This window comes from Artibeus jamaicensis, unplaced genomic scaffold (assembly GCF_021234435.1).
Source record: "Artibeus jamaicensis isolate MK-2021 breed Jamaican fruit bat unplaced genomic scaffold, CSHL_Jam_final scaffold_1964, whole genome shotgun sequence".
Lineage (NCBI taxonomy): Eukaryota > Metazoa > Chordata > Mammalia > Chiroptera > Phyllostomidae > Artibeus > Artibeus jamaicensis.
Genome location: NW_026522030.1, coordinates 7,486,458 through 7,500,023, shown reverse-complemented (window position 1 = coordinate 7,500,023; position 13,566 = coordinate 7,486,458). Strand labels below are relative to the sequence as shown.

The 13,566-nt window shown below is 55.1% G+C and overlaps 1 protein-coding gene across 5 annotated transcripts in view; it reads left to right on the top strand.

Annotated features, from left to right (window-relative positions):
- RGS3 (regulator of G protein signaling 3) overlaps positions 1-13,566 on the top strand; it is a 116,585-nt gene that overhangs the window by 52,393 nt on the left and 50,626 nt on the right. For 4 of the 5 annotated variants that reach the window (XM_053656187.1, XM_053656188.1, XM_037139494.2 and 1 more), the window contains 2 exons: positions 5,180-5,223; positions 10,629-10,751. In XM_053656187.1, the coding sequence (XP_053512162.1) occupies positions 5,180-5,223; positions 10,629-10,751 (167 nt within the window). Of the gene's footprint in view, positions 1-136; positions 282-5,179; positions 5,224-10,628; positions 10,752-13,566 lie in introns of those variants that run through there. The other variant, XM_053656193.1, reaches the window with a different exon arrangement.

The following is a 13,566-nucleotide window of genomic DNA, read 5'->3' as shown; positions in this document are numbered from 1 at the left end:
GACCTGACCTGTGTGCTCAGCCCCTGCGGGCCCCCCCTCAGACACCAGGCAGTGAGAACCTCCACTTTCGCCACCACACAGGAAGTCACTTACAACTTCTTCTCTGTCTCTGGCTTTCCCCTGCCCACTGAGGGGGAAAAGCAAGGTACCTCCCTCAGAGGCCAGCCCCTCTCTCGGGGCACCCCCGCTCCCCACCATCCTGACCAAGGTCAGTGATAAGGAGCAGCCCTCAGAACAAGCTGAGCCTGGAGTCGCAGGGAGCTGCCGTGGGAGGAGGGCAGGTGAGAGCTACTGCCCTTGGTTTCCTGCTGCTCTGCCCTTTCCTCCTTCCCTCTAACCAGCTTCCCCTTCATGCGCGTTGTTGAGTCCTTCCCACCACCGGCATGCATGCGCGTGCACAAGCACACACTGTACACTGTTGCTCCGTGCACCTGCCCATCCCCACCCAGCTCAGACAATCTGGGACCCAGTAAGCTGTGAGGAATACTGGGGGCAGTGCTTGGTAACCTGGGCGGGCTGCCTACAGAACTGGACTCTTATTGGAGGGTAGTGCATATCCTCCTGATAAAAGAGGGAGGGCAAAGAAGGGGGCTCAGACTGGCTGTGCTTTGGGTAGGGGTTGGGATGAAAGTGGCAAGGGCAGTGGGAGAGCCCTGCGTAGCACCTAAGAGTTTGGGGTCTGGGCTCGGCCTTGCTGCTAACATGCTACGTGGCTCCAGCTGGATCTTTCCCTTTTCTGGGTTTCTTGGGCCAGTCCTTTCTGTTCCCTCCCAGCCCCGATGTCCCCAGACCGACCCTGAGGTAGCTGTGAGAAGCCGGACAGTGCCCACATGTCCAGTCTCTATACCTCAGGGGAGCAGGGCCTGACTGGAAATTGGTTGGATCTTCCCCTCCTGGAGCCCCCAGACCCAAAGTTTGAAGTCAGAGGCAGGGCAAGCTCCATCTTCCACTGGGTGGTGGATGGCCTTGGTAGGTTCTGTCGGGCCTTGAGGTGCTGCAGAGATACTTCCCAGATGCTGAGCCCCTGTGAGCTACAGACTTGTGCAGGCATGGCTTCCTTGGGCCAAGACCGCATCCTCTCCCTGCAGGTGGCAAGCCGTGGGTGGCCAAGGCCAGCGCTCCTTATGAGCGACGACCATGCTATTAGAGCTCATGGGTTGGCATGGGAGGGGGATGTGTGTGTGCGCGCACATCCGTGTATGTGTGCATGCCTGTATGGACCCTGCTGGGCAGATGGTTTGGTGCAGACAAACCGCCTGCCCTTCTCTAGCAGTGTCAGTGAGCAAACACAGTGAATACAGCTCTCCAGGGAGCCCATGAGCGGAGAGCGAAGGAAATGGTTCAGTAACATCGAGCACTCAAGGTGCACATTCCATTGCTTAGATTTCTTTCCAGTCATTGGTGGAGCGCTCGCCTCCTCCCCAGCACCCCCCTCCCCTGAGACAGCCCTGCGGGTCCCAGGGTGTGCAGAACTCCGGTGACCCCTTCTCCTGCGGTCCACGCCCGATTTCCTGCCTGCCTCCCTTGTGCCCCCAGAGACCTACTGGGGGCTGGCGAAGGCCTGAGTGAGGCTTTTAAGAGATGCATTTGGGGCTCAGCTGGAGCTTCTGTTGGCTGAATGGTCTCTCATTAACATTGTTCACGCTGCTAGGTTTTTTGTTTCAACATGTGTGAAGAGTTCAATTTGGGGCAAAGGAGATGGTCAGTGAGGAACATGCTCAGCCTTTCCTGGGGGCTGGGACTGGTGAGAGCTGTTCCTGGCCGGGGAGAATCTGCCCCACCCAAGGACCAAGGAGTGCCTCATGTGACCTCTCTGAAGGGTATTTCCAGGGTCTGTCACGGGGCCCAGAGCATCGTGGGTGCTCAAGAAATGTTTGTTGGGTGAGTGAATGAATGGCCGAAAGGAGACCAGAAATACTGCCCCAGCTTGGGGGCCAGGAGTGCCCTCCTCGCCCAGGGATCCAGGCGGGTGGCTGCTTAAACCTCGCCCGCCCTCCTCCTGTCCAGCTGTCCCCAAGCTACAGTGTGGCCTGCGTGGCAGTGTGATGGAAACAGGCGGAGGGCTGGTGCTAACAATTGGGACATCTCCGGTCAGCCAGGGCCCATTGTGGCCTCTTCCTGCCTCTGCCGCCCACCGACTTTGTGGCTCTTTGTGTTTCTGCCTCCCAGGCGGCCAGCATCCCGCCCACAGTGTGTCTTCCTGGCCGCTCTGGTCTCTCAAGATGGCCTGGAAATGTCTAGCTGATTCTTGGGCTGTCCGTCCACCCTGCTGACCCAGGTGCCCAGCCTTGGAAACTCAGCTGCTGAGGTCCCGGCCACTGGGATGCTTGGAGTTCAGTGCAGTGGGTTGCCCTTCTCCAGGCACATCCTCCGGGCCCACCTCAGAGCTGGCCATCAGGGTGAGTGGAGGGAGGGAAAGTTCTATGCCCCTGGAGCACGTGGGCCAGGGGAACGACAGAAAGATAGACTGGTTGGGGGCAGAAGTGTGACGTAGCGGTCGGAACACAGGCTTTGGAGGCAGGTCGTCCTCGGTTCACATGTCAGCTCTCACTTTCTCACCGTATGCCTCGTAGAAGTTGTTTTCCCCCCTTGGGCCTCAGTTTCTGTATCTGGAAAATGGACACAAGAACCCTCTGGCTTGTCTTACAGGGTAAAGAGGCCTTGGTGAATGGCTGAGTTTGGGATCTCAGCTCAGCCTTGAGAGGACTTTGGGAAAATGACAGAGGGCTCAGGCCTGGGTAGGGAAGCCTGTCTGAGCCCTACTCAGCCCGTGACTGGGGACTTTCTAGGTGGACCGAGAGTTTCATTGGTGGGAAGCAAGGCCCACCCCAAACCCCAATGGCTCCTTGTTACGTGATGGCAAAAGCGTTTGGAATGTTCCATAGAAACCCAAATGTGCCTGCCCCTTTTCCCTTACACCGTCCCCATGCCCACACGCAGGAGAGTTCAGAGCTCAATCTAATGTGTCAGAAGGGTTTCTGGTGGGGCCGAGGTCCCTCTCCTGGGTCGGCTGCCGGACAGCCTGCTCTTCCACAGCTGCGCCTCCGTCCTGGCACCCTTGGCTGCAGAGACTCTGAGCCATGCTGAGCGCTGCCCTCATTCTGTCTCTCCCTCAGAGCGCTGCCAGCACAAGGCCAGGATGGGGAGCAGACGTCAGCGGAGTCATAGAGGGTTGGGGTCACAGACGAGTGTGGGGGGCATGTCACAGAAATGTGGTCAAGGCCGTCGTCCGCAGTCCCTCATCGTGGGAACGAGCCCTGTGCTGCATCCCCCCACCTCAGCCTCGTGTCTCCCCAAGGCTCCTGTATCCTTAGCTTTCCCCTCCCTTCAAGACGGAGCCTTCTCTTTTCTCACTGCCAGCTTCTAAAGCCCAAATTTCTGTTATTTTTCTTACTGAGGTTTTTTAGTTTCTCTCCCGGCACTAAAGTCGGCTTCTGGGAAGTCAAGGAAACATCCCACTGTGTTTTCTTAAACAAAAGAAACCAATTCCTTTTGTTTCCACTCTCAGCAATGCAAAGAAGTGGCAGAAGCTTTGAAATGACGGGGTCCTTACGCATGCTGGATGCATCCCAAGTCCAAAGTGAACCGTGTTTACTCGTGGGATTTTCTTTATCTGGCTCTGTTTGGTGCCCTGGCCGAGGGATGGTTGGCCCAGCAACTGCCCACTGCCTTGCTCTGAGGGGGCCTGGCCTTCACTCACTACTTTTCTTAGGAGTAGGCTTGACCCACTGTCTCTGCACCTTGCACTTTGCAAGGTGCAAACCCTTACTTGGCAACACAGTTTGTAGTCTCTTTAACAATTTCTTTGATTCAGGTACATGTGGAGGGGTCAGCACTGGGCTGGTTCCTTGGAGGGACCAGCAGAGGCATTTGAGAGGGGGTGAATGGTTCAGAGCGTGGGCTCTGGAGCCAGGCTTCCTGGGTGGAAATCTCGTTTCTTTCCCTTTCTACGTAGAACTTGTTACTCAAGCCATTTGTGCCTTGGCTTTCTCACCGGTGAGAATGATTTTTAAATCATGGGTGATAATAACCCCTCGTCGTGGGTGTTACGAGGGTTGAGCTCATATAAGTAAAGCATTTGGCCGGCTGGCATGCAGCACCATAGCGCTCTCAAATTCTGTGGCGCTTTAAGCGTTTGCTGTTATACAATGTGCAGTGTGGCTGCTTCCCTCAAAACTGACAACCCGCCTGGTGAGGCCTATTGCTTGAAGTATGGGAAGTCACTGAGCGTCCCCAGACGGTGCCCAGACGATTGCCCGGTGAGGAGCAGGTTGTCCTAGAGGAGGATGGGGCTCCTCTCCGCACTGGCTGTCCCTCGAGCTCATCTTGTGCTTCTTCTCCAAACCTTCACCTGCCGTCCGCCTCCTGGCTCGCCCCTTCTTCTGTCTTGAGTTCCAGCTCAAAAGGATCCTCCGCCGAAACCTCCCCCAACAGCCGGGGGCCATCTCTCAGCCTTTGTGCTTCCGAAGCACTCTGACCGAGTCATCTGTGGCCTTCTGGTGGGAATGCCACTTTAGCTCCCCTGCCGGACGGGTGGGGAGCAGCCAACAGTCCCTCTCAGCCGCCCTCCTGGTGGAGAGCGCCTGGCCAATGGCTGACTTTGGGATTCTAGATGGGCCGGATGGCTGCAGAAAAACACACGGGGGAGGGGGGGGGTTGGGCCTGGGCTGGGAGGCCATCTCTGCACTCCACCCAGCCCATGATTGGGGACCCCTTCCTGTGCAGCCCACGAATTCCTCAGGGGGGAGGGGGGGACAAGGACCGCTCCGTGACTAAGTGGCCCCTTGTTGAATTTCAAAATGGCAAAGACATTTGGAATGTTGAAAGGAAAACCCCAATGTGTGCTACCTCCCTGCCCCTTATCACAGAGAGGGCGGGAAGGAAGGGGCCTGGGATGGGTGACAGCTCCCTGACCTGGCCACCACTCGTGGGGGTGTGACCTCAGCCTTCTCTGAGTCAGGCTTGCCCGCAGGCAAAGGCCTTGCAGCTGTGTGGCCCCCTGGTTAGCTGTTACATGGCATTTCCTCCAGAGATCTCCATGTGTCCCGTGCCTGCTTCTTCCTTTTTTTCCAGAAAGTCCCCCACACAGCCCTCTGGGTGGGACAGCTGGCTGTGTGGGAGCAAACTGCTGAGGCTCTGTAGCCAATGCTAATGCAAGTCTTACCTTTTGTTCCCCAAGGTTCTTCCGAAGACCTGAAATTCTGTGTGCTGTATCTAGCAGAGGTGAGTCCTTCTCTCTGAGTCTGAGGAGACATCTGTGACCTAGTGCTTGAGGGGAGATGTTGGGATGGGTTCTCATCCAGGGTTCTGATGCCACTTCTATCCCACCTCGTGCAGTGGCCCTGGGCAGGCTCAGTGTGGCAGTTTCCTGCCCCGCGGAATGAGAAACAGCCCTGTATCTCTTCCCTTTGTGTAGAAGGGCAGAGGACTCTGTGACCTCCTGCTCAGGACCCCTGGTTTCCAGCACTTACAAGGGAGGGTCACAGTGAGGGTGTGGCCTGACAGCTGCATATCACCCTATTCATTTGGGAGCCCTTCCTCTGGGATTGCCCTCATTCTGTGCCTGCCTCTTCCTTCCTCTTTTTCTAGAAAGTACCACCCAGGACCCCTCCTAAGGGTCTTGTCAGTGTTTACAGTGGCCTGGAGGTAATTGTAACTTTACCTGAGCCAGATAACACTGGCTAAAGGATACACCAAGTGTCTGTGCTTTGGTCTGGAATGATGCCTGTGAAGTGATTGGCATTCCTGGTTGTCTCGGCCTGATCAGGAGCTTGGATGGGCAGTGCCATGCCTTTGCTGAGCAAAGTTGGGCAGATAGCTTATTGCTTGACATGGTTTGGGAGATAAAATGCCATTAAACCAGGGGTTTAATCAGAGGTTCTTGGTGATGAAAAAGCTGAGCTCCTGAGCCATCAAATTCCTTGAGATTTTTAGTGAATTTTTTGTGTCTGCTAATGTGAGCAGGGGAGCTCTCTGTCCCAAGCAAGGGTTCATTAGACCCATTGTTGTTCCTCTGCTTCTACTTAAGTCTATCCCACCCAATAGTCCTGGGAACCTGTCGGAGCTGTGGGAAAGGCTACACTGGCCACACCCTGTGGGTGGGGCATGGTCTCCACTACCTGCCCAAGAGGAGTACACCCTTTTGAGAAGGAATGGGTGTGTCATTTGTGATTGAAAAGCATTCCTTCAGTTCCTGGCTAAGATAGGAGAGCAGGCCTTTGAGACAGTCCCTTCCCAAAGACTTCTCAAGAGAAGACCATTTGATGAGTTAGCTTCAGGGGAGAGCAGAGAGTTGCCAAAGGCTGTGTGCACTGTCAGAGCTGAACTGGGGACCCTGGCTGCCTGGAATGGCAGCCCAAGGGCCCAGAAGACATTGGATATCCTCCCCGGGGTTGGTGCATCCCAGCAGGCACTGGGAGTCGCTGGCGGAGGTGCTTCAGAGTGAGCGGGTGTTCAGTTCTGCAGAGCCCCGTGAGCAGCTCCGAAGCTGTGAGCTGGGCTGGGAACAGCCAGAGCATTTGCCCCTCTATGCTCACTACTCTGGATTCCAATTCCCTCTGGCAGGGAGTGAAATGAAGCCCCAGGTTCTTTAATGCCAAGGGAGCTTCCTGCCAAGCTGCGTTTGTTTTTCCCAGAGAAAAGCACTTCTGCTCATTTGTTTCCTGGGAACTGAGACCTCCCAGCCTCCCAAACACTGATGAAGGGATATTGATCTGGGCCTTTTATTTCAGTTAAGTGCCAGGTGATCTGACCCCAGGAAGCTGGGGGATTGAAGTTCACAGGCAGTCAGAAGCCTTTCTTTTCTCTTAATGGGCTGCTGTTTATGAGAGGCATGTCTATAATGAAGGAGACCGGATGCCTGCTCGCTCTGTAGCCTGGGACACACCTCAAGGTGGTTTTGGATCTCACAGAGAACCCCAAACTCACATCTGGGGTGGAACTTCCAACAAGTGGTATCTCTTCATTGCCTAACAGGCAGGTGGCACCCAGAGAAGACACCAGGGCAAGAGAGTTAGGATTTGGAGAGTTTTCCATTGCATTGAGAAAGCCCCCATCACCCTGCTCTGCTCTGTTTATGCCCCAGCAGTAGGTCTGAGTGGGGTTCCCCTAAGTAGTCCTCGGCCTTGGGGCCTCTATTCCCCTGGACACGTGTCCCTCGGCTCCTGCCAATCCATGGGGCAGATGCAGCCCACTGCTAGCTGCGGAGCACCAGGGGCACTGTGTCAAAGTGCACATGGACCAGGGACCGTTCTCTAAGGAATGCTGGTTCCATTCACTTCGTTCAGCCTGCGCGGCAGGGTTAAGAAGACCTAGACTGGGATCTCGGTTCTGCCCTTTCCTAACTGAGTGATCTAGGCACGTCACTTACTCATCTCTGAAACAAGGCCGAGGAGGCCTATTTTGTGAGGTTGTTGTAATGATTAAATGAGATTCAATAAAATGCTGTGTCCAAGGCACTCACTTAGCTCAGAGCCTGGCACACGGTGAGGTTAACAGTGAATGGTCATTGTTATTTTGTCGGCTTCCATAGCAGGAGGAGAGCATCTCAGATTCATCTCCCCTCCATTACGGACCTCACCAATGACTTATTGATCTTTTAAAAAGAAGGCTAAGAGGACTATCTCATGTCCTTTGTAATGTACACATGCAGTTACACAAATGTGACAAGATCGCAGGCTCTGGAGGAGACAGAAGTCCGACTTGGAACATCTCCTCTCCTGAGACCTCCTGGAGCCGCCAGCCTAACCTCTCTGAACCTCTGTTTTCTCATTGAAAACCCGTAACACCTGTGCCTTTCCTTCCTCCCTATGTCGTGGGGTTATTGGGAGAACGTTTGTCAAAACAAGTGAACAAATGTAAACTAGTACAGGCAGAGGTTTTAGTTTTTACAAAGATAACATTCATTTAGGGACAGGGTGGTGAGGCAAAATGGGGGTTTTAAAGAGGCCAGGAGAAGCTGGGTTTCTCATTGAATTTGGGGGCGCTCGTGTTTGAATGGCGAGGTCTGGGCCCAGCACTGCTGTACCTGGGGAACAGGTCTGTGCTTGGCTAACCACCCTGCAGACTCGAGGCCCTGCCTCTGAATGAGTTCTGTGAAGGTGCCTTCAGGGTAGCTGGCCCCCTAAGCCCTGGAGCCTGGTACGGAGGGCCCGTGTGTGTCAGTCTGCAACTGACAGGTTGGGTCACGTGGTGGGTTGAGAGAGACGGTCCACCTGCAGGGGCAGCCAGGACGGCACTGGGGCTTATTCAGACAGACTTAGGCAGATGGGCATTCAGCCCCCCAGAGGGTCTGGCTCCATGCCGTCTCTCCTGGCCTGGCCAGCCTCAAAGCTCTAGGCAGCACCTCAGGAGGAGTCTTGGGCCTGGCGTCCTAATAATGCATCTAAGATGGCTAGCTGCCAGGCCAGGCCTGGGCTTAGGTCCTTAAGATTAGAAACTTCTTTTGAGAACATGGATGGCAAAGTGCTTTTTTTAAATTGATAATTTGATAAAAGGAGTTGTTATTATGGCAGACTTCCTGCTTTAGAACTGAAAGAGAAGAGGATTTGGGGCTCAGAGAAATTAAGGCACTTGCCGAAAACCAAACAGCAAGGTAGAGGCAGAACCGGGCCAGCTTTGTGGGGTGATGGCCTTTTCCAAGCTGGAGGGGCCCAAAGCCCCTGCCTCAGCCCTCCCCTGGCAGGGGGAGCAAAGGGCCTGCTCCTTGTGTCCTGCCCCACCTGACTTCTCCCTGGGGAATCCTGGGGTCTTTTGTTGGGTGTGCCCTACCCTGCAGTGGGCTGGGAGTTCTGGGAAGTGGAGGAAACCTGTTGTTAAGTGATAGGATTGCCTCACCTAGCCACCCAGTTCCAAGAAGCCCTGGGGCAGGGCTTTCTTCCCTCTCTATTCAGTGTTTTTAGGAAGATCAGCTTCTGAGCACTTTTGGGCAGGAGAGGAATGGCTGCACCCAGGGAGCATTTAGCATGGGAGCTGCCCCGCCCTGAAGGGAGGCGTCGCTAGGGCCGTGCTGGCTGGCATGGCAGAGAATGTTCCCAGATGCTGTTAGGTGATGCCGATAACCACTGAGCCCAAGAGCCTCACAGAAAAATAAGGCCTTGCATTTGCCTTTCTTTCTACGGAGGAGTTTCTCTCAAGCACTGTCTTTGCTGGCTCCTTATTGTTCAGGACCCGCTGAGTGCTGCGGAGACGCCTTCTCTGGCCACCAGGCTCAAGTAGGAATATCTCCCTGTGTGGCCTTTTCACAATTTATAATTATATTGTTTAATTGTTTATTGGTTTATTGTCTGCCCCCAGCTGAGGCCAAGAGCTGTGCCTCTTATTTCTCCCTTTACCCCAGGGACTAGTCCAATCCCTGACACATAGCAAGTGCTCAATAAATATGTGTTGAATGAATGAAGTAAAAACAGCAGTAGCTGCTGTGTGTTGAGGCCTGAGATGGCCTTCATCACTTGCCTCCTCAGTGGCTCTGAGACATGGGGGATAGCATTATCATTCCCATGTTGTAGACATTTCTGAGGACACCAGCTAGGAAGTGTCCTCAAGCTGGGACTCAGACCGAGCCTGTCCAACTGCAAACCAAGGCAGGACTGCATACAAACACCGTCTTCTCTGTTTCAAGCCGTCCAGCTAGCTCCCTGGCCGAGTTCATCTAATCGCAGCCCTGCGCGGTTATAATCAAATTCCAGTGGAGTCAGAAGGAGCTCCTGATCCCCAGATCAGAGTGTGCTGTAGGGGATGATAGCACCGGGCGTGCCGCACCGCCCCTCCCCACCCAGTGCATTCTGACGGCTTCGGAGCCCCCTCCCTGGGTCCCTGCAAAGCAGGCCTGGCTTTGGCCTCCTCCTGAGAGTCCCTCCAGGGAGCCAGAGCTTACCGAGCCATTACTTGCTAAGCACTGTGCTGTGTCCGGATGAAAAAGGCCTTCTGAGAAGGAGCTCCTCCTGGTCTAGTTGGACAGACAAGGCTGCAGCCCTTAATAAGGTTAAACAGCAAAGTGGGATTTAAATGACAGCAGTGCCAGAGGCTGTTGCGCTCAGGGGGCTGAGCGGCCCTGGGTCAGACCCTGCTCATGTGCAGGCAGTAGCGGGGCTGGGAGGGCCACTGGGCTGTGCCTGCCAAAGACTTTCCAAAGGCTTCTGTCGGTATGTCCGTCCCTCTAACCGTGGCCTAGTGATCAGATGAGTGTGCCCTGGGTGGGGGAGGGGGGCCTGGCAGCTGCGGACGGGGCTGCTGGCTCCACAGAGCATCAGCAGGGCAGAGACCTTGGCCCTCTGGGTTCCCCATGTGCTCTCCCAGCCGCTGCTTTGTGCTGCCTATTCCCGGGGGTGACCTCACCGTCTCTGTTCTGAGGCTCTCCACAGACCTCCACTGTGTTGAGAACCACCACCCGCTACCCTTCCCCCAACCTGTGGGCACAAGGCTCTCCAGCTGGCCCCCGACCCAGCTTCCCTGCTCCTCTGGCTGCCTCGATGTCACCAGGGATTAGTGTGCATTTGTGGCTTTTAGTGGGCACTCCCCTCCCTGCTGCAGCCTCGCCCTCCAGAGCCCAGGGATGGGCTGGGGCCTGGGAGCCCCCAGAACCAGGGAGCAGCCCTGACCGTCCCTTTCTCTATTTTCCCTGACGTCAGAAGGCAGAGTGCTTATTCACTTTGGAAGCGCACTCGCAGGAGCAGAAGAAGAGGGTGTGCTGGTGCTTGTCAGAGAACATCGCGAAGCAGCAACAGCTGGCGGCCTCGCCCCCACAGAGTAAGGTAAGGGTCTCGCCCTCTGCTGCAGCCCCAGCTGCCTGGCTTCCCCGCAGTGGCCTGGGCCCTTGAGCCTCTGAGTTGAGCTTGAGACCAATCTGAGCTCAGGTCTTGGATCTGGATAACAAGCTTGGCAAGGAGGGCTGTGCTTGAATATCTCTCCCCCTTGGCACTGCACTGGGTCCGTTGCGTGGGTTTTGTATTGCTCGGGCAGAGCAACAGAGCCAAACTGAGCTTGACCCATCAATTCTCAGCTCTGTTCTTTGGTTTGCCCATGGCAGGGTCTAATTTGGGCCAGCCTCCCTGCGCCACCGGGTGTGTGGTCCCCCTGTGCCACTGGGCGGGTTGTGCCAGGGGCAGCACACTGGTGTTTGACACTGGCCCAAGGCGGACGTAATTGGGAGGGGATGTTTGCAGCAGAAGCTGTTCTGATAGTTCAGTGCAGGTCCCAGCCCACTGGAGCCGAGCGGAGTTTGCTGGGGACTGGGGGCCGGCTGGCTGGGAGTATCAGGGACGATCAGAGACTGAAGTCTGAAGTGGGTCTGGAACAGCCCCCCTCAGCGGGTTCTGAGCCTATGTAGGGATGGGATGGGAGGTGGACCTTTGTCCCCAAGGCCAGCTGCAAGGCACAGTTGTATCTCCCCAGCTCCGAGCTGCTTGGGTTCCTTTACTAGCTGAAATCGTTGGCTGTTCGGGATTTGGTCTAGTTGGCTGCAAAAGAAGCCAAGGTGGTTGGTCTGCTGGATGGGTGGAGATGATGATAAATGAAAGTTAGTAGCAGCCTGTAATCTTGCTGGCCTTGTTGCTTCTTCCTGCTGTGTTTAAGTCCACTGTGCCCCCGGAGAGCAGGCATATGGGGGGGGTGGGTAGAGGGGTCTGCAGAGGGCAGGAAGTGGGGAAGAGGGAGGCGTCTAGTTGGTGGTGCACAGCCGCTCCCCAGCTATCCCCTAAGGAAGTAAGCATCTGAGAATTATATAATCGCATACCTGACCGTTATTTTGTTTCACACTAGCCAAGGGGCAAGAATAACTTTGCTGTGGGAGGGCTATGGGAAGAGCATGGACTTTGGAGTTACACTATGCTGCTGACCTTGGCAGGGTGACCTTGGGCGAGTCGCTATACTAACTTGGAGCTTTGCTATCCTCATCTGGGGACAATCGTTCTCTCTCAAAGCATTGTTGTGAGAGTTGAATGGGATGGTGCACAGACAGTGCATAGCACAGTGCTTGGTATGCAGTAGGCACTTAGTACCTGTGGGCAGTGCCCCACCCCGCCGTCCCTCCGTCAAGGTTGCTTGTTGCTACACTGGCTGCTTCCTACTGTCAGTTTCTCTTACTGAATAGAGACCCACAGAAGCTGTGGGCTGCCTTGTGCTCTCCATCCTGAGTTGGTTACAGTCAGAAGCCAGGCCACGCCCTTTTCACTGGGGCAGTGCCAGGGACGTCAGATGGCTGAACTTGTGTCCCCCAGCTTCCTCGGTCTTGGCCTTAGCTCCTTCTGGTGTGCGGGAAAGAGTTCTTTCTGCTCCAGCTCCAGAGTTCTTGGGCTTGGAGTGTGTTGGCAACCGCCTTCTCAGTACCTTGGGGAACCTCGCCTTCATCAGTTGACTAAAGGTAGGCCGGGTTTCTGAGACCGGCTCTGGTCCCTGCAGGGCTGCGGGCTTAGCTGACAGATCCTGGAAGCGCCCCAGGATTTGAGGCCAGGCCTCTGGGCCAACCAGGATGTGTATATCCCGTGCAGGCAACCATTGGACGCCCCTTCAAATGTAAACTCTTTAAACATTTGATGGAGAAGTTATATACTGGGCAGGAGGAAAGGAGAGGCTGACCACTGGGAGTCTCAGAATTGCCTCCTTCCTGGAGACCTGGGCCCAGCCTTGGGCTTGTACACCCCACTTGGCCCACCCTCCTTAGAAGGCAGTTATGTTATCATCTTTTATTCAGCAGGATCTTTGGGGGTTTCACTGCCCATCTTTACGCACTCCCACCATGCACACTTGGAGAGTTTTTTGGCACCTTATTCCTTCTGATCACTTACAGAACACTCCCTGAGAAAAGTCAGGTAAACGTGATTTTTCTCCAGCCCCACAGAGTGGCAGGAGTGCTTTAGCAGCCCTGACGACTCGGGCCAGGTGGTTGTCCACCTGCGCTCGGCTCTGTCAGGTCTGGGAAGCCTCAGAGGTGACTGTGAACCTCCTTGCCAAGGGCAGGGCCGCAGCCTCTGCACCAGGGTGCTCTCCAGGAAAGAGAAGGGGGGGTGGGGCCAAGCAGAGCTCGAACACCGGCTTCTTGCTAAAAGCAGAAAGAGCTGTTCCCGGTCAACTGTCCAGACTGAGCAGCAAGCCTTTTTTAACTTCTGTTCTTCACTCTTTCTGGATCCCCTGCCTTCTACTGCGCAATGGAAACCACTGCCCAAGCCATTCCCTGGTGCCCACCCCCAACCAACTCTAGTGTTTCTCTGGGGAAAGAGGGGCCAGCAAGGCACCTCCCAAACTCCTATGCTGCCCCCTTCCTTTTCAACCCCATTCCTTTCAACAGTGTTTGCTAACACCTTTGAGTGGAGATTCTTCAGACATTTCAAGGAGTGCAAAGTTTCCCCCAAATTTGCAAAACATAATCAATATGATATGCCCTGAACAAACAGGAAGTGCTTTTGGGGAAGGAGGAAGGCATTGGGGCAGGATGGATTCCAAGGAGGATAGAGAGGCATCTGTGACACTACGTGACCTTAGGCAACCACTTCCACGGTGGCCTCAGTGGTTCCATCTGGGCATTAGCCTGGTGGCTCTCTCCATCTCTTCAAGCTTTGCGATTGTCACAAA